Source organism: Cinclus cinclus, chromosome 22, assembly GCF_963662255.1.
Source record: "Cinclus cinclus chromosome 22, bCinCin1.1, whole genome shotgun sequence".
NCBI classification, from domain to species: Eukaryota; Metazoa; Chordata; class Aves; order Passeriformes; family Cinclidae; genus Cinclus; species Cinclus cinclus.
This window is the reverse complement of record NC_085067.1, coordinates 3,310,773-3,329,971: the sequence shown is the minus strand read 5'-3', so window position 1 is coordinate 3,329,971 and position 19,199 is coordinate 3,310,773. Positions and strand designations below refer to the sequence as shown.

The window sequence follows — 19,199 nt, the reverse complement described above, 5'->3', positions numbered from 1 at the left end:
CTCTTGCAGTTTTGAGGAACCTTTCCTAAATGGGGAAACAGCTTTACGGCAGCATTTTCTTCATGACTGAACACATCCAGCAATGTCACTGCCATCGGGACTGAGCATGTTTTCCAAGAAGCTACAGCCACAAGAAGAGGGATGGCGTGGGTTCTGTGATAAAAGCCAAGATGCTATTTTTAAACAGGGGTGGGGGAAGCTTTGGGTGGTTTTAAATCAAATCAATGCCTGGACAACAGGACGCTGCTTCCCCCCTGCCTCCGCTGCCAAGTTCCTCTTCCGAAACCCAAGGATATCTTCTGACAAACAACCCTCGGCGTCAACAGGATGGTGCTCCCGGGCTACCGCAGCCCATCAGGAACAAAAACACCCATCAGGAAAGCGGCTGTGGGTCTGCCCCTGCCCCGGGCTGGGAGGGGGTGGCAAGGGCTGCAGGGGCTGGGAACGGCTCCCACCCTCCTCTCCTTGGCCATTCCTCAACATTCTTGGTGTCGGTTGCAGCGCTGGGCTTCCATCCCCAAACTGTCCCCTGCCTTGGGGAGGTGTCTGCTCCAACTCTGTGCTCTCCAAGCCGTGCTGTGACACTGAACCCAGGAGCAGAGCATGTCCCCACTGTCCCCCTGCAACATCCTTGGAGGTGACATTCCAGCATCCCCAGCAGCTACAGGTGCCACAGTGCATTGGAAAGGGATGCTTGGCAGAGTGCCTTCCTCATGCCATTATTCCAATCAGGATTTCTGGGTGAGGGGCAGGATGGGAGGGATCCAAAACCTCGCAGGCAACTGCACGGGAGTGATGACTGCAGGGAAGGGAAGAGTTTCTGTGACTTAATGACAGGTCAGCAATTACCAGGCAGCCACAACCCCTCTGCTGCTCCATGGACGCCCTAGAAAAGGTCGGAGCTGCCAGGCAGCTCCCTCCTGGTGCTGTTTTTATCTAAGTTGCTAATTACACATTACCTATATGTCACCAGGCTGATCGATAGGAGTCTGAGGGATCAATATGGATGCAGGTGACGGTGCTGTTTGCCATTCAGAGCCTGCACAAGCTGGAAGAAACAGGGCACCATCGATCCCAGAGGTGGGTTGGGATGCAGGGAGGGATGGGAGGTGCAGTGAGGGGGAAGGATCACCTGCTGCCTTCCTAAATAGCGTTGTGACACTGGGATAACATCCTGGCCAGGGAGCTGCTGTGGCCCTGCTGCCCACAGGCTGCCCAAAACCTCCCACCCATCCTGCTGCTCTCCCTTGGGAATGGCACAAGCCATTTTAGTCTAGGTTGGTTTTCAGTCCTTGAGAATTGATACATTTAGAAGGTTCGCACTGATCTGAAAATGAGCAATTTCTGTGTTCTTACTGGATGATCAGTGTCTAAAGAACAGACAAAAATCACAAGGTCTCCTGTATTTTGCTCTGCTGTTTAACTGATCAAAAGCTGAGGCCATCTGTGTAATGCCATCATGCTGCTGCCAATACGAGGGATTTTGGCTGCAGAATGCAATCAAATTTTCCAGGAAGAAGCTCTTGGGACTACTGTGAAACCTGGGATTACAGTGTGGCTAAATGAGGGAATTGCATAACTGGGGGTTTCTGCCTGTCTTGCTGGAATCTTGTAACTGTTCTGATTCTGTCGTGGCAATGCTGGGAAATTGTTCTTTAAAACCAAAAGAACCTTAGAAAGGCACAGGCAGGTCAGGATATTTGCCTTCAGTATAGGTTTGGCTTGAGCAGTGAGTTGATGGGGGTAGGATTGGACAGAGAACAGTGTGGGGTGAGAGCAAAACTCTCCCTAAAGGCTTCCTGTGCTCTGTTCCCTCACTGAGGTGCCAAGCTCTGCAGCCTCCTCCTGCCAGGCCACAGAGACCAGGACAGGATCAGCAGCCATGGGGCCACTGGCAGGTTGGATCAGCCACCTTTTGCCAGCAAAGCAAGAGATCTTTGCCTGAACAGCACACGGGGAAAAGCTTCCCAAAAGCAACACAGTCCTGGCTTTATTGAGGCTTTTAGGGATGAGAGAGGCTGCTCATCCTGCCTGTGAGGACGTGTTCCTAAGCAGCAGATGGAATCAGCTTCAGTGCTGGAGCGTGGTCACCAGCAGCTTAATCCTACAGCACACCCATAATCCTCCCTTAGTACCACGAGCCCCCAAAGCAGAAATCTGTCCAGATTTTCTCTTTGATGGGGTTTACTCAGCCTTGGCTGCAATCTCAGTTTTCATCAGTCACGAGCCTCACTGCCCTGGGAAGGTCATTCCTGTGGGAGTGAGTGGGAGTCCATGCTGGAAACCTGTCAGAGGCTGCTCTGGCTCTCAGCTCCTCCAGGTCCAGGACACTCCTGTAAGGCAGTGACACTGCTGGGGATTGTGTGGGTTGTGACAGCTCAGAGCAGAGCCTTGGGGCTCCCCGGGGCATCACCCACAGGTCCCGTGGGTGAAGCCAGTGCCTGACACACTGTGATGGCCCCGTGCTCCTTCCAGCAGCTTCCCCAATGCCAGTCACTGAAAACCTGCTCTGAGAGCCTTGCAGAGATGAACTGTAATGTCCAGCTGTAAAGCACGGGCCCCTGAGCAGCACCTGGCAGCCACCAGAGAGGTTGTTCAGGCACAATCAACCCTGGAGAACATTCCCTGTCCTTCCCTTTCAGCCCCATGCAGCAGGAGACACTTCTTCCTGGAATTAACTCCTGTTTTTAAAACCCCAGCAAAGAGGCTTTTGCTGAAGGACAACTGGCAGGATTTCAGCTGTGCCCCCATTTGCCCTCCCTGTCCCTGGCGTCAGCCCCAGGACTCCTCTCCAGCAACAGCAATGGATTGCAGCTGATGACTGGGGCACCTCACACATAAATGGGCTAGCTTGGCTATCTCAGCCTCTTTGGAGGTGCTGCCATGCAGGTTTGGGATGAAGGATCCCTCAGAAATTTCATTTTAGTGAACTGACACCCTTAACTGGGAGTGAGCCCCATCTCTAATCTCTCAGGGGCAGCTTTGACTTTGTAGGGTGTGAGAGCTGAGCAAATGTTCCTTTATTCTTCCTCCTCTCCCTGTTGCTCATTAACTCTTTTGTTAGGGATCATCCTCTTGTTATTTGTGTGGATATGATTGGTTTGTTTTTTTCTAAGGAGTGGATGCCAGGCATCAGGACTCATGTTTTCAAAATGTGGTGGCAATTAGCCCAGCTCTGAACCCTGATGGCCTGTCTGCATCTGCAATTAGTGCTCTACTCTGTTTGCATGATGTTTTTATCTTCCTCTCTTCTGGGCCTGCAAAAGGCACAACTTGGATCTCCAAATATACAGCAGGAAAGTCTTAAAGCTGCAGCTGGATCCTGGCTGCCCTTGCTGTGGGGCTGCTCTCAGGAATGGTTCCTGTTTGGTTCAGGGATCAATCCGTGGCCTCTGTACCTGGATTTGTGTGAGTGCAGCTCAGGGCATCTTTCTGAGACAGTGCAGAGCCTGTGGGAGCTGATTCTGGCTCAGCTGGTACCTCTGCTCCTGCACTTCATGGCATGTTTCATGCTCCTGGCTGAATGCACCTGGCTCTTTATTAGGACATTGGATTCCTGATTCAATGTTTCATAGAATTCAGTTTATTTACTCATACCTCTGGTGCGCTAAAAGAATACCTCAAGTTGGCTTTGTGAAAGGGGAAAATGAGAGCAAAATTTGGATTTCAGTGGAAAAATGTCTGGTCAGACAGGGGAAAGGTGACCGTGGGACATGGAAACCTGGGGTTTGGGAGAAACAAAACCCCACTGCTCTGCCAGCATCTCAAGGGGTCCCCTTGGCAGAGCTGCCTCCCACCCTCCATCAGAAGCCTACCCCACCAAACCTTCTGGGCTTTCCTTCCCTCCCATATAACTTCATCTATCCTAAAATCCCTGCTTTTCTCTGAGATAATGTGATTTTTGGGGAGGAGTTTCTCTCCCTGTCACCTCACTGCAGCTGATTTCTATTGAAAAGCTTCTTCCTAGGGAGGGAGGGGGGTACAAGGAGAGAAATCATGGAGGGGCAGCATTTCTGAATCCAAATACATTAAACCATTTAATTCTGTTGACTCAGGGCTGCCTGGCTCTGAATGGGAATTAATCCACAGTGCACAAAATTAAAAAGCACAAGACAAAATGCTTAGCAGGCAATGCCAGGGTTTAAAGCAACCCATTAGCTTGCTCAAACGTCCCCAGTAAATTTTCATTTGTCAATAACGCTTAGAGCCTACAGTTTATTTACAGCCTGTTCAATATTACCAGAACCCCTCGCAGCACCTCATTTGTATTTATCTGCCACAGTCAGTTTCCTTTCCAGGGACTCTTCCTAATCCTCTGCTTTGTGTCTGCTCCAGACACAGGGACGTGCCACCCTCCAGGCCAAGGTAATGTGGGGTTACCCTTTTCTATCCCAATTATCTCGAGATCACCTGCAAGGCCACCCCGAGTCACCTCCCAGGGACCCATCCCTGGAGCTGAGATCTGCTGCCATGGGGTTCCTCCAGCCTCTGTCCCACACCCAGGGACCCACTGGCCACCAGCCAGCAGAGATGGCAATCTCCAAACTGGGAGAAGGGGGCAGGCACAAGCAGCTGTCTCTGTGGACCCCCAGCCTGGCTGACCTGGAGCAGCCATGGCTAAAATCTGTCCTCCTCCATCTGTCCCAAGTGGGATCCCACGGGATGAGCCCTGGAGAGGAGAGCGTGTAACAGGATTTCCCCCCAAAGCAGCTTGAATGCTTCAGACAGAGAACAAAGCCTGGCTGGTCCTGAGAATTTCTCCAAGGAAAGGAGTTTATTCTGGGGCACAGACACGAACAGGCATTAATCTCCTGTCATGGCTCATGTCCAGGTGGAGAGGTTTGGTCCAGCACTCAGGGACATGGCTCCTTGCAGGGGTGACAGGTCTCCTGTGGGGTTTGTCCCTCCCCAGCTTCCCGAGGAAGAAGCACAGGCAATTGCAGTGGAATTTTAAGTGGATGCAGCATCAGGGGGGCTTCCTGGGGAGCCTGAGGCAGATACAGGACAGGCTGGGCAGCCCCCTGTGTCAGGCATAAGGCTCAGAGAGGGAAATCCCTCCAGAGGCTTAACCACTTAGATGGAACTGGACACCTCACAGGGAGCATGTACTGGGCCCCAGAAGGTGCAGCAGCACCCTGCCGGCAGAAAGCCACAGCCTCCTGTCCTACACAACCTCCTGAGCTGGGGCAGTGAGTGGGACCTGCAGCCCAGGCTCTGCCACAGACCTGTGGATCTGGCTGGAGGTGGTGTTCAATAGCTTTTACGATGAATGCAGGAGGCAGTCACCAAACTGAAGTGCCACTTGCTTTTCTCCCACCCTTGGTTAGGGTTTGCAAACTCCTCATGCTGCTGAGCTCCAAGATGCCACAAAAGAACACCCCATCTTTCCACCCCAAAGAGCAAAGCCCCATCACTTGCCTGCTGCTGTCTGCATGTAGCCAGCCAGGGTGCAGACTCGGCGCTCGCAGGCTCCGCCGGGCAGCAGGACAGCCACGATGGCCAGCAGGGAGCTGAGGGCCAGCAGGGCACAGCCGCCTGCACACAGCACAGCACTCGTCTGAAAGGACACAGGGGGCTGTCAGAGAGCTCTCCCCACCACCACACCCCCCAGAAATTCCCCTCTGGCAGTAGGAGTGGAGCCCTGTCATGGGCGGCTTCTCCCACCTTTTCCCTTCCACTTTTTGTTGCTTCAATTCATCCTTAAGCCTTGAGCCCCAGGTTCAGCCATCCCCTGCTCCCAGGGGTTACTGGCACTGGGGCTACAGTGACAATTGCAAGTGCATGACATGCATGAAGGGCCACGTCCTAAGACAAGTGCCATGAGATGTCTGTGGTGTGTCAGTGCCTCTGCTGAGCGCTGAGATGGATCTCATGACAGCACCTGCCTCAGCAGGCCTGGCAATGAGCAGGTATTCTGGGGATCCCACTGCTGCTGTCATTGCAGCTCTACTGACATGGCAGGCTGCTCCCACGCCCAGCAGCCTAAAAACAAACTGGAAAAAGCACTAATTCACGACAAAACAGCTCGCTCTTGGGCACAGGTGTTCAATCACTGCATTGTTGCTGTTTCTGTTTCTGTCCCCATTGCAGGTGACTGCTTCTGCCGGTGGTATGGCACTGGCAGCAAGGTGGTCCCTGTGCCAGCAGGGACACGTGCCAGCCCAGCCAGGGCACAGCATGGCCCGGGGCAGTGAGGGGATCTTCCTCCTGCAGCACCCAGCTCTTGACAGCGCTCAAACAGCGTGAGGACACCTCAGTCCCAGCACTGCGGCAGCCACGTCAACTCCTGTCACTTCCCAGCGAATTCCAGGGAATGCTGCTGGCTCTGGTGAGTCACCCTGCAGTAACACCCGCCTCAGCTCCCTAAAGCAGCACAGCTCCCAGGCAGGTTTCACTCCCATCTTCCTGAAAAGCCTCGCTTTTATAACCTGTGTGGGAGCAGCTCTGAGGAGGTCAGGTCCCACCTCCACCCTTGTCCATCTCTCTCGAGACATTCTGGTTAGCCATGCACAGTTTTCCTCAATACGGGTTTCCATTTACCTTCCCTCACCAAAGAGGTTACAAATAATAATAATAATAATAATAAAAAATTTACAAATATGTAAGTTACTCTGCAGGAACCACAGGCAGGTTGAGCAGGGGAAGAGGAATTGGATTTACTCTGTGATGCCAATGGGGCATCACCTCCTTCCCATTAGTGGTGCTGTCCCACAGGTCTGACACTGCCCTACATCCACCTCTGTTATTGACTGCTGAGCTGGTGTTTAGCAGCTGGACTGGCTGCTGCTGGGTGACACAGCCACTGCCTGCAGGGTCCTGCCCAGCAGCTGCCACTGCTCCAAGACAGGACACACTGCTGCTGGAGAGGGACAGGCCAGGGCAGCGTGGGCACCACCTGACAGACACCCTGGTGTGAGTGCTTCTCCTGGGGCTGTGCAGTGATCAGAAATCAGCATCTTATTTATATCCTATTTATGCATTGAGCAATGCAAATGCTGTCCCAGCAATAAATGAATTCCTGACATGCAATGCAAAAGGAGCAGCAGTGCAAACAGCTACCCAGAGAAATGGAGAAGCTGCTCCAGCAAGGATATCTGCTCCTCTCCAGAGCCTTCCAAGCCCGTGAATCCTAAATAGACAAGTGCTGCTTCAGGGTCTAAGATACAAGGCTGGGACACCCCCAGCAGGGACCCCTGCCCTGTCCTTACACCAGGAGGGACTAATGGCATTTGGGATGGGATGGGATGGGATGGGATGGGATGGGATGGGATGGGATGGGATGGGATGGGATGGGATGGGATGGGATGGGATGGGATGGGATGGGATGGGATGGGATGGGATGGGATGGGATGGGTGGATGACCCCATTGCACAGACACTCTCCCAACCTGGGGCCCCATGGGGAAAGCAGCCACAGCCCTGCTCCCCCACTGTTCCCAGGGCAGCAGCATGGCCAGGAAACCTGGATTCAGAACAACAAAAAAAAGGATTATTCTGCCTGGTGTCTGCATTTCACCTTCTGCCCGGCAAAACCATCCTCCTTTGCAAGGACCATTAATTATTTAGAGCAATGAATTTTTCAGCAGAAAGGGGTCTTGTGAAGCAGGCTGGTTCCTCTCTTGTGTGAAGCATATTATTTTTAATGATCTAGGCTCTCCTTAATTGTGGTAGCTTAAATCACCTAAAAACTCGCAGTTCCTGCTGGAAACAACTGATGAGCTGCTCAGACTGTTAATCCCTATGGAGAAGTGTGAGGGTCTTTTTCAGGACAAAGTGACAGGAAAAAGGCACAAACAGGATGGGTGCAGGTGAGTGTTAAACTGGCAGAAGAGCTGGTCTGGTTTGGGAGCTGCCATCAGGGTTTGGCAACAAGACTGAGGTGTCCCAGGGCTGGCAGCATCCTGATGTGCACAAGGGTGGCCAAAACCCCACCAAAACCAGGCAGGCCTTGGCAAAGGGAATAAATGTGTGAAAATTCATATGGGCAATAGGTGAAGTTAAGTAGTGAGGCTTGGGTTCTGCCATGTGGGCCAGGAATGCTGAGCCACTGAGCAGCTGCTGAGCAGCTCTTGGGGACAGCAGGGGTGGCAGGGACAGCTGCCCCAAAAATAGGTGACAGCAGCAAAGGGCACACCACTGCTCTTTGCCTGGCTCCCACATTCTGCTGGGTGTGTGCTGAAATTACCTGCCAAAACACTGCATATGCTCTTGGAAACCAGAAATTTTGCTTTTGTTGTAACCTTTCCAGGGCCTCAACTGGGAATTATCCCAAGTGCTCTTCCCCTGTACTGGAGTTGCTCCTGCAAAGATCAAAAAGCTGCTTTCAAAGAGAAATAATAAGGCTTAAATTTGAAGAAGTCCATGGAGCAAAGGTACCAAAGAATAGCAGCTGAAATTCTCTCCTTCCCACTGTGCAGTACCTCCCTCTCTCCTCCCTATTTGTGCCTGTTGCATCTTGAGCAGAAAGGAGAGGATGCAGGAAACAGATGCAAAGGCTGAAACCCAAAAATAGACAGGGTGGGGAGGAATAACAGGCATGCAGGAGGCTCTCTGTGAGAACCCAGCTCAGGCAGGGCAGGAAAAAACCCATTTATCCCAGTGAAGAGCCCAGCTCCCAGCGCAGACCCTGCCAGGCAGGAGCAGGGCTGCCCATCCCTGGGCATTGCTGACCCCTGGCAGTGCCAGGGAGGTGCCCCCAGGGAGGCTGTGAGCAATCCTGCCTCTGCCACTTTGGGAAAAGACATAAAACCGTGTCAGATTTTCTGCTCCCACTCCCAGGGAGATTAATTGTTTATCCCCAAACAAATTAATCGTCCCCTGGTGGGACTGTAAATATGCCTTTATGTAGCGTAATAAATCCTGATTAACAACAATCCCCTGCCCGTTATTTTAGTGTTTTACAGGTCTGACACATGCCATGGCCGGGCCATTCACTTAGCAATAAAACTGCTGAAGATGTTGTTTCATTCACCAGAAAAATCAAAATTAAAATGTCACATAATGGCCGCCCTGGGAAGAATTCCTTAACATCCCTAATGAAAACTTCTTAAAAGTTAACTCATCTTTGAAAGCCAGCATTAAAGCGGGAAAGAGGAAAGGAAAATAAACTCTCCAGTCCAATTTTTAGTGCTGAGAAACAGTACCTGGTGTTTGTTTCAGCAGAGATAAACCAGCCTGGCAAAGCTCCTGCTATCACTATGAACTGGGTCATGATACACATTAGTTTATTAATGCAATCTATTAATTGCATTGCACTTGACCACCCCCAACAGCTGCCATCCTGGATGGGGCCTGTGGTACCCGGAGCAGCAGGCTGAGGGCAAGGTTACAGACTGCTGGGGTGTTCCAGCCCTGCTCAGATGCTTCAGCATCTTTGGAAATGGGGGCAGAAAATAAATGCCCTAAATAACTAGGAAATAAGACCCAGGCTAAGTGAGAAAAAGAAAGTGAAGGTCACAGTGTGTCTGGCTTTTTGGGGGTATCTGTTGAGAGAAAATATCTGAGAAACCCCAAATGAGCTGGAGAAAAACCGTAAAGTCAACTGTAAGAGAAGAGGTGGCAAAATGAATCCAACCATTTTCTTTTTTAAATGCAACCCTTCCCTATCAGAGCTCCGTGTGGTCGAACATTCCTTATGGGAATAAACCGAGTAGTGCTGCACCTGCAGAGGTACAAACCAAATGGTCACCAAATGTTAGAAATCCCAATCAGTGCTGGAGGGAGGTGCTGAGCAGGGGGCTGAGCTTTGGGATTTGCAGGAGTGTTGGCAGCACCCAGGAGGCCGATGCAGGTGCGGGCAGGAGCCTTCTCCTCCTTCTCCTCGGGCAGAGGCGCCGGGGATCTCGGCAAAAGCCGGGAATCTCCACCTGGGAGGCGCTGAGTGCCGGGGTGGGCGGATGGAGCCTCGCAGCTCGTTCGTATTTCCCCCACACGAGGCACAGAAACAAACATTCGCCATCTGGGCGGCATTCAAGAGACGGCCAGGAAGAGGATCCCACACATCCTCGGCTTCTCCTCGCCGGCAATTCCCTTCCTCTGAGCACCGTCTGAGAGCTCTCTCCTGCCTGTTTGATCTTCCCTCTGCATCCTGTTCCCAGCAAATGCCACCCCTGCCCAGGAGCGCTGGGAAGTGCCCGCTGTTACCCGGTCCCCAAAGCAGGCAGGAACGCAGAGATCCAGCTGTGCTGCCACCAGGGAGGTGGCTGATGTCCCAATCCCCTGAGCTGGCACGGTTTGGGCTGAGCCACAGGGATGCAGAGGAGGCTCCAGCCCTCATTTCTCCCCCTTCAAATGCAGGATTTGGTGGATGGGGATCTGCCCGTACCACAACATGCACTCTCCCCAGCTCAGATGTAGCTGATTTTGCATAAAATTCATCACTACCTCCACTAAAACAAAGCTCAGCCAGTTCTGGCCTTCAAGGCAACTTTTCCAATTCCCAGCTCACCAGCATGTTCAACAGAACACCCGAGAGGTTAATGGCCAAACTGATTCAAGTGGGGGGAGGAAGGCATTTTTTTAATTAGAGAGAAAATAAGAGGCAGATAATATGTCTGATGAATTATGGCTGTCTCTCTTTCGGTGCCATTGCATCTGGGGATGCTGGAAAGCAGTTCCTAATGGCACTGCTTTATCTAAGAGGATGATGGATAGTAGTGGAAGACAGAAAAAAGGGGAAAAGTAAGACATTAGCACATCAATGGTGTGCCTGTGACCTCCATCAAGGGATTCGAACCAACTTAATGAAATTTTAATTAGGCAGCACGCAGTGCACTGTGCTGGGTACGCGATCAGCCCTCCTTCTCCTCACTCTGACATTATCCTTCCCTGGGATGAGCCCTTTCCTGGCGCTGGCAGCCGAGCCGGGCTCATCGCCGTGGCCAGGGAATGCCCCGCGGGTCACACAGCTCGCCCATCTGGCTTTTCCTCACAAAGCCAGAGGAGGAGCCAGGACAGAGTGGGATTTGCAGCTTCAAGAGGATGGAGGGAATGTCCCACTGCCAAAATGTCCCTGCCAGCCTGTGCCACACTCTGCTCTGGGCAGAAATGCAGGGGAAATGCAATGCTCACCCCGGAATGCCTCTGAAGGGCCCAGAGAATGCTCTTCCCGAGGTGCAGGGTTCAGGGTTTGCTCTTTGAGGAGGAGGTGTGTGGGCAGGTGTGACCTGACTGACCATTGCTGTCAGGAGTGGCCACAGCTCGGCTGAGCCCCGCAGTCCCGGGGCTGACAGCACCTCTTTGTTCAAGCCAAGCAGCTCCCCTCTCCCTCCGAGAGCAGTGGACAGAACTAATCCTGGGAGCAGCCTGGCTGCATTTTCAATCAACTTGACCTCCCACAGCCCACCCTTAAAGCTGGTCCTGTCTCAGCACCCCTTTCAGCCCATCTTAGCTGAGAGCAGGTCAGTGAGTCCCGGTGGGGGTTTGGACTTGGGCACTGAAATGTGGGGCCACAGCCCAGGAATTACAGGTTTCCCCAAAACCGGGTATTTTCAGTGATGTTAATGTAGGTCAGAAAATTCTGGGTGGCTGATGAAAGCAGATAAAGTTTGCTCTGGGGTAATGTGCACGAAGGTGGTGATGTCAAGAATTCCTTACACTTACAACTCTCGCCAAGGTTGTGTAAGTGCAATTAAAAATCAAATGGACTGGCAGACAGAGTCTGGTCTCTTGGGAAGTTCTTAGGATGAGGAGCTAAAACTTGATTTCCTGATAATCCCAAGTTAATGTGCTGGCCTGATACACGACTCTGGAGGCAGAGCAGACTCTGCCTGAGAGCCAGAACACCCACGAGCCCCTGCTCAGGTCACACTGCATCTGTCCCTAATTCCAGAGCCTGTGCTAGAAGAGGAGTGACAGATTTTCCACAGAGTGACAGATTTCTTCCCGTCTCCATGAGCACCCCACGTGCTTTTTCACTGGGATGGGGGCTGCTGTGTAACCACTCTGCAAACCTGGCCCCAATGGGCAAACCCCAGATGAGGAGGTAGAGGAACCAGGGCTGAACTGATGTAGTGAGAAACCAGCAATGAAGATTTAATAAAAGGGTAAGCAGGGTTATTGTACATTTTCCCCAAGCTTTGATGAATCTTTTCAAGTCCTGCTTTAAAACCCAGGAAAGACCCACTCAAGGGACTGCTGGGGTTGGGCAAAGCCTCCCCCTCGTCCTGAGAAGGTTATTTTGGGTTCTGCTCCAGCATGGCATCAGTGACTCCATAGGCAAATGGTCCATGTGGTTTTAACCTGAATATCATTGGGCTGATCAGCTTCTTTGTTATTTTAGATTACATGCTTGGCAAAGCCTGAAAATAATTGAAGACTATCTAGAAAAATAAAAATAGAAGTTTGAAATGTGGCAGCAGTAGCTTCTGAAGTGCAGCACTGAGACAGGAACCCATGAGCCAAATGCTCCCACTGAAAGAGAAAATAAATTAACTGAGGATGAAGCACTATTTTGCACGTACACAGTGATCTGGCACCAGGAAAAAGAAAAATCGTGAGATGCAATGAAACCACTAAGAACTCAAAAGTTCACTTGTTTTTTTTTCCATTTAGCCTCCCTAGAGCAGTCCCCTCTTCCCAGGGTACCTGCACACCTTGGGATGTCCCTCTCCAGCCCTCACAGCTCCAAGTCATCCCTTATCCTAAGGGCCTCACTCACAAATTGGCTGGGCAATATCACCATCACCATCCTTTCTCCTCTCTGGCTCCAGCCAAATCCTCTCAAGTTTCCATCAGCTCCTGCAAGGTCTCATCCTGTCCACAACATCTGCAGTCATCAGGGATATTTTATTATATTCCACCCCATCAAATAACCATCATGAGGCTGAGCTCAGTGCAAAGCCCCAGCACCACTGACAGGGTGAAATTAAAGGTACCCATGATATTATAGAGCTGCAAAGTAATTATGAAAGGAACCAGAAAAAAGCCAGCAACTCTAAGCAGACATGAAGGCCCTCTTAAGAGAAGAAAGGCATGTTAATTAACCTCCAGACATGATTCAAAGCATCATTTGTAGCATGATTAACATAATCCCCCAAGTGCACACACAACTGGCATTAACGATCATTTGCAGGACTGAACTCTCCCCCACCCCTTCGACAAATCGGCACATTGGAGCAGGGAAACACTAGAACAGCAGCGAGCCTGCACGCTGTAGGAAACAAAAAAGAACAATGCTCCCCAGGGATGGACATCCCGGCTGCGGGTGGGCTCAGCATCCTCCCCAGGTGTGCTCAGCATCCTCCCCAGGTGTGCTCAGCATCCCCAGATGTGCCCCCAGCTCCACTCTAGAAGAGCTCCTGAGCCCATCAATTTTAGATCCCTTTGCCCCCGGCAGCCCCAGCTCCCACCCTCCTGCCAGCAAACTCCACTTCAGCAAACGCTGCAGGCTCTTTCCAGGAGCTCACAGATTCCTGTCCACGTTCGGCTTTCATTTAAAGACAGAGCTACCCATCAGATCGTAGGAAAGATTGGAAATGAACGTCACGGCTTTGAAAGCAAAGGAAAAAGAGACACGATTTCCCCATCTCTCCAAAACGGAGAGAAATCTCCTGTTTGAAGTCGTGGACAGGGTTCCCAACACTCGGCTCCCCCCGTGCTGAGCACCGAGGCGTGCGGGCTCCGAGGCTGCTCATGCAAGAAAGCCAAAGCTGTCGCCTGCCTCAGCAAAGCTGTCAGGACTGTTTTATTATATTCCAGCCCATCAAATAACCATCACAACAGGTATTCCCCCCCTCATCATGGCAGAAAGCCGGTAAGGGAGCCCTTCTGAAAGAGTCTGCACTGGTTGTTGTTCATTAATTATTTGGGTGGTATTAATAAAGGTGCTGCGGACATGTCACCAGTGCTGTGGTTATTCATGTCTTCCTCAGGCCAAGCTCAGGAACTCAGAGACTTTGTGCTACATTATATTCTGGATCTCAGTGTTTTCAGAGGCTGAAGCTTGTTCAAACGAGTCACTGCTGAGCTTCGTTCTTATCTTTAAAGTTTGTTATTACTTGGAAGTGTTTATCTGCATCACATTTGCAAAAACATCTGAACAAAGGCCAGCCCATGGAAACAAGAGCATTTTTGCACCTTTTTATATAAATAGGAAGGAGTTTATACAGCTGGTTCTTTTCTTTGCAATTCACAATATTTGTCTCTAATGCCAATTTTAAGGACCGTGATGAGATTTAAGCAATCGCAGCCCTGGTGTCCTGGGAGAGATAACAGCGCAGCTCCATGGCAGGCTGAGAAATCCAGCTGCTGACACCCTTTGTGCCCGGCACAGCCACGACCTGCCGGGGATGCAGCTCTGGTTTGGGGATCCTGCCACACTGTGATCTGGAGCGAGTCCAAGCTCGTGTGCTCCGAGCAGAGGCAGGGATTTCACACTCACAGCCCTGGGGTAAGAAGCTGAGAATGAAGGGAGAGGAGGGAGAAAGGGCAGGGGCAAGCGGGATGCCGGGCCGGGCTTTGTGCGGTCCCTGCACACACCCAGTGTGACGGGAGGCTCTTTGTCACCCCGGGACACCACAGCAACCCCGGGCCCCATGGGGCTACCGGGGGGGTCTGGGCCTCCTTCCTTCGCAAAACCTGGCAAGGGCATCACCCCGGGTGTCCGGGCAGGGGGACAGCCACGGTCCCCCGCATCCACGCTCGTTTTCTGGATCCACGTGTCCCATGAGCAGCAGTTTCAGCCACCTCCCTGCTCCCTCCTGGCAGCAAACTCAGCCGGCGAGTGATGCTCAGCACAGGAACCTCTCCAGCTGCCCCCTGAGTCCCTCCCGCACACCCAGCAGGAGCCTCCCCGGGCAGGGCGGGGGATTTGGGGTCCCGGCAGGGCAGGGTGGCCGGGTCAGCCCCGCGGCACTGCCGGGGCTACTGCCGGGACCTGCACCGCGGTCACGCTGGGGCTGCACTGACCGCCACGCTGGCACGGGGGTTCCACGCAGCACCCCGAGAAAAGCCAAGCATCCTAAAGAGGGATGTGACCCCACAGGGACCACGGGATACCCAAGGGATGCTGAGGAGATGCCCAGAGGCAGGACGGGTGGGATGCAGAAGATGAAAGGGACTCTGGAGAGAGCACGGGGAGATGCAGAGGATGCTCGAGGGCAGCACGGGGGATGCAGGAGAAGCCTGGGCAGGATAGGGATGCCGACTGGAGCCGGTCTGGAAGACAGGACAAGGGACGCTGGGGTGATGACAGGAGGATCTTAGGGACGCGAGGGGGACAGAGAGATACTGGAGAGCCTGGAGCAGGTCTGGGGGAAGGCAGGAGGTGATGGAGTGACGCCGAGGAACCCAAAGCAGGCAAGGGGGGATGTAGGGGAAGTGATGGGGGATGCCGGTGAGCTCGAAGCAGGCGTCTGGGGATGCCGGGGGGGCGATGAGGGATGCCGGAGAGCCAGAAGCAGACACGGGTGATGTCGGGGAGGTGACGGGAGACGCCGGGGAGTCCAGGGAAGGGCAGGCGGGATGTCGGGGAGCTGACGGGGGATAGCCGGGAGAGGCGGTGGGGGGTGCCGCGGCGGGGAGGCGCTCACCTGCCAGGAACCGGAGGGGATGTCTCCGAAGCCGCCGGGTCCGGCGGAGCCGTGGCAGCCGCGGGGCGGCCCCGCACAGCGCCAGAGCAAGCCGAAGCCGGCGGCGGCTCGGCCGGGCGGCAGCAGCCAGGCCGGCGAGAGGAAGGCGGCGGCACAGGCGGCCAAGAGGCCGGCGGAGAGCAGCGCCCAGAAGCAGCCGACCCCGCTGCACATGGTGCGCCGGCGGGGCAGGGAACCCGCGCCCCGCGCCGCCCCCGCGCCCGCCACCGGCACCGGCACCGACAGCATCGGCGGCGCGGGGCGGCCGGCGGGGCCGGGCGCGGGGCCGGCAGCGCTGCCCGCGCTCCCTGCGCGTTCCCTGCGCGTTCCCTGCGCGCTCCCTGCGCGCTCCCTGCGCCGCTCCCCCCGCGGGGCGCGGCTGAGCACGGGCGCGGTTGCGACACCCGCGGCGGGCGGGGGGAATCCGGGGCGGGGGCAGCGGGGTCACCTGCGCGCACGGTTCTTGGGGGGTTTCACGCCCTGTGTCTGCCCGCTGCAGGCCGCGCAGCGGCCCCGAAAGGGTCGGGTTATTCCCTGCGGTTGATTATCGGCGGTATTTTTAACCCTCCCTCCGTGCCCGCAGCGGCGATGCTGCGGCTCCGCTCCTGCAGCTCTCCCGGACGGGGACACGCGTGCGGAGCGCGGGGAATTCTCACAGCGCGGGGGATTTAAACCCGCAGGTTTAAATGGCAGGGAGGTCTCGGACTCGGGCAGTGTTATCCTCTAATCCCGCAGGTTTCTCTTTCTCCAAGGTGTTGGAGGCAGAGCGGCTTCCCCGGAGCCTGCGCTTACTCGAGGTATAAAAGCTGCGCCTCCCAATGCAGATGGATTTTTACAACAGTCATTCCAAAAACTTCATGGATCAGGTTTTATTCCTGCTAAACCTCACGGTGCCTGTGCAGCACGGATTGATGTCTTATGTTTGCGCCTCGCAGATTTTACGGATTTTCTCCATCTCTAGGAGCTCAGCTCTTCCGCCGAGCGGTCCCACTGTCCATCAGCCGCATAAAGAATCAGACCCGTTTTTAAATCTAGCCAAAAAAAAAAACCTTTATCCTGCGCTAATATCCTCAGGTGGGGTTCGGACACTTATTGCCGATAGCGCTGAAACAGTTAAAGACATTTGGGCAGCTTTTGGCAAAAAAAAAAAACCCAAAAAAACCCAACAACAACAACAAAAAAACCACCACTGTTTTCCTTTGCATCCAGGGTGCGTTGGTTGGTGTTTTAAGCCCAGCGCTTGGAGACGGCTCCGAGTGCCGGGAAGCCCGTGCGGATCCCGGCAGCAGAAGCCGGGGGCTTGGCACCCTCTCCTGGTGTGCGCCCGGAGTGCTGTGCAGCGATGGCAAAAGGCAAAAGGCGAGGGAAAAAAAAAGAAAAACGGAGAAAGAGAAGATGGTGTTAAACTAGATTATTATTTTTCAAGTATTTATGACGCCATAGAATGGCCAAGAACTTGGGGAAAACGCTGGAATGGAGAAGGGTCATCTGAGGTGAGTCCCACAGAGCGCTGGCGATGCCATCTGGGCGGAGCGGAGGTGCCAGCGAGCCCGTTTGCTGTCGCTAATTCAGAATAATTCCGGAGTGGCTCCGAAGCCCTGCAGAAAAGGCTCCGTTCCTGCAGGAGCAGCCCGCGGCAGGGCTGGGAAGAGCTCAGGACCTGGAGTTGGGGATTTGGATTTTCTGCTTTCTCCTGCTCAGTGCTGCTTCCCAGAGCTCTGCTACCCAGCACATCTGCAGCAGCTGGCAGTGAACCCTTTTTATTTTAAACCTTTTTTTTTTTTACACTTTTTTTACCCTTTTTAAACCTTTTTTAAAACCTTCTTTTACCTTTTTACCCCAAATTTACACTTCAAACCTCGAGTTTTAACTCACTCACTGAGTCAGGCAGAGACTTTTCACTCCTTGCTTGTGCCCAGGAGGAAGAAACCTCTCTCCCTGGGAATGTGCTCAGTGGAAGGAGACAGGGAGGGATTGCAATGTTTCAATAAAAGCAGATAATTTTTGCCAGGCTGGGACGTGGGAGAATTCCCTTCTTTGAAATGCTCAGCACAGGTACCAACCCTCCTGTTCCCATGAGGGTTCATGGGCTGAGGTCAGCCACAGCCAAATTTGCCAGGAATTTTGTGTGTGCATGCAGACACTTGTTTTCCCATTAAAAAAAAAAAAAAATAAAAAGGAGAAAAATACAAGTCTCTAATTGAAGGCTCTATGAGTTTCTGTGAAAAGACATCCTTGGCTCTTGATGTGTTTAGGACATTATTATTTATTCTAGAGTAAGATCTCAGCTGTTAAAATCCTTATTCATATATTTTTTAGTATTTCTACACCCAAAGTAGTGAGAATTCTATATATGAGAGAGAATCCCAATGGGATTCCATTAATTCCAATGGGAATTAATGGACTGTCCCAAAGATGGGAGAAATGGGAATGGCCTTTAACATTTGTTACATTTGTGGTTTTGTGCTGTAATTGAGCAGAGCAGTGTCCTGTGATTAATTAACAAAGATGACAAAAAAAAAAAATCCGCTTTATTATATCTGCCCAAACATGATCAGTCCATTCAGATATTTTCAAATATTAAAGTTTACTTATTTTTCTAGCTGTGCAAAGGGAAGAGTCAAGCAGCGAGACAGTTTTGGTTTTGTTTTTGGTTTTTTTTTTATTTTAATTTAGGGAGGAGTCCCTCAGCTTCTCTGGCATTGGCCAACCCATGTCCTGAAGTCATATTTAACTGATTGCTCAGATAATTAAACTGTCATGTTCTGTTAAAGACTCCAGCACCTGCTGTCACTCACACTTCCAGTTCAGATAGAGATCCAAGGCTGATTGAGCAACTCTGCATTGGAGCTTCAGCCCTTCTGAATTCCCAAAAATTAGAGAAAATTTCAGTCCAGGAAAGGTAATTAATGTCAAACTCTTGTGTAAATCATTGCATCCTTGTTCAACCCCCACGTATACCCTGAAACCCAAGAGGATTGGGTGCGAAATTTTTGGCAGAAGATGTTAATTTAGTGTTCCCTGAGTCATCCCATTCTTCCCAATTTGCTCATCTTCAGAATGTTTTAATCTATTAGCAGTCTCTGAGGTTATGTGCCAATTAAATAATTCCATTCATTATGCAGAAACCATATAGAATAGTTCATTATGCTCCAGCCAGCCTCTGGGCATGTGTACAAAACTGTATCAAAGAGCACCAGTTAACAAAAATAATATCAAAAGAGAAAATGCAGTTGCTACAGGGTGTTGATCAGCGGCACCATCCTGCCCAGGAGACGGCTCCATCCCTGGAAGATCCCCACGTACCTTTTATGCTATTTACAATTTATGAGTCTTAATTACTGAGTGTTTGTAAAGAGCTTTGGAATGCTTGGATGAAAGACGGAGCAGGAAGTCCCTCAATGATTATTAATGACATGGTTTGGGCACGGCTCAGGCAGCGAGGGCAGGACAGTTAGAGGGCACGGGGGTGACACTGAGAGGGTGACACTGACAGGGGTGACACTGAGAGGGGTGACACGGGCATGGCACCGCTGCCCTCGGCCTCTGTGCCTCAGCTCCCTCACACACAGACCAGAATCCATCATCGCAGTCTTTACGAAGGGTTTGTAAAGCTTTCGGATCACAGATC

At 52.3% G+C, this 19,199-nt stretch overlaps 1 protein-coding gene across 1 annotated transcript in view; it reads right to left on the bottom strand.

Annotated features, from left to right (window-relative positions):
• LHFPL7 (LHFPL tetraspan subfamily member 7) overlaps positions 1–15,817 on the bottom strand; it is a 58,628-nt gene extending 42,811 nt beyond the window's left edge. Inside the window, exons 1-2 of the mRNA XM_062506943.1 lie at positions 15,530–15,817; positions 5,419–5,557 (exon numbers count right to left, since the gene is read on the bottom strand). Of these exons, the coding sequence (XP_062362927.1) occupies positions 5,419–5,557; positions 15,530–15,817 (427 nt within the window). The remainder of the gene's footprint in view (positions 1–5,418; positions 5,558–15,529) is intronic.
• Between the last annotated feature and the right edge of the window lie 3,382 nt (positions 15,818–19,199).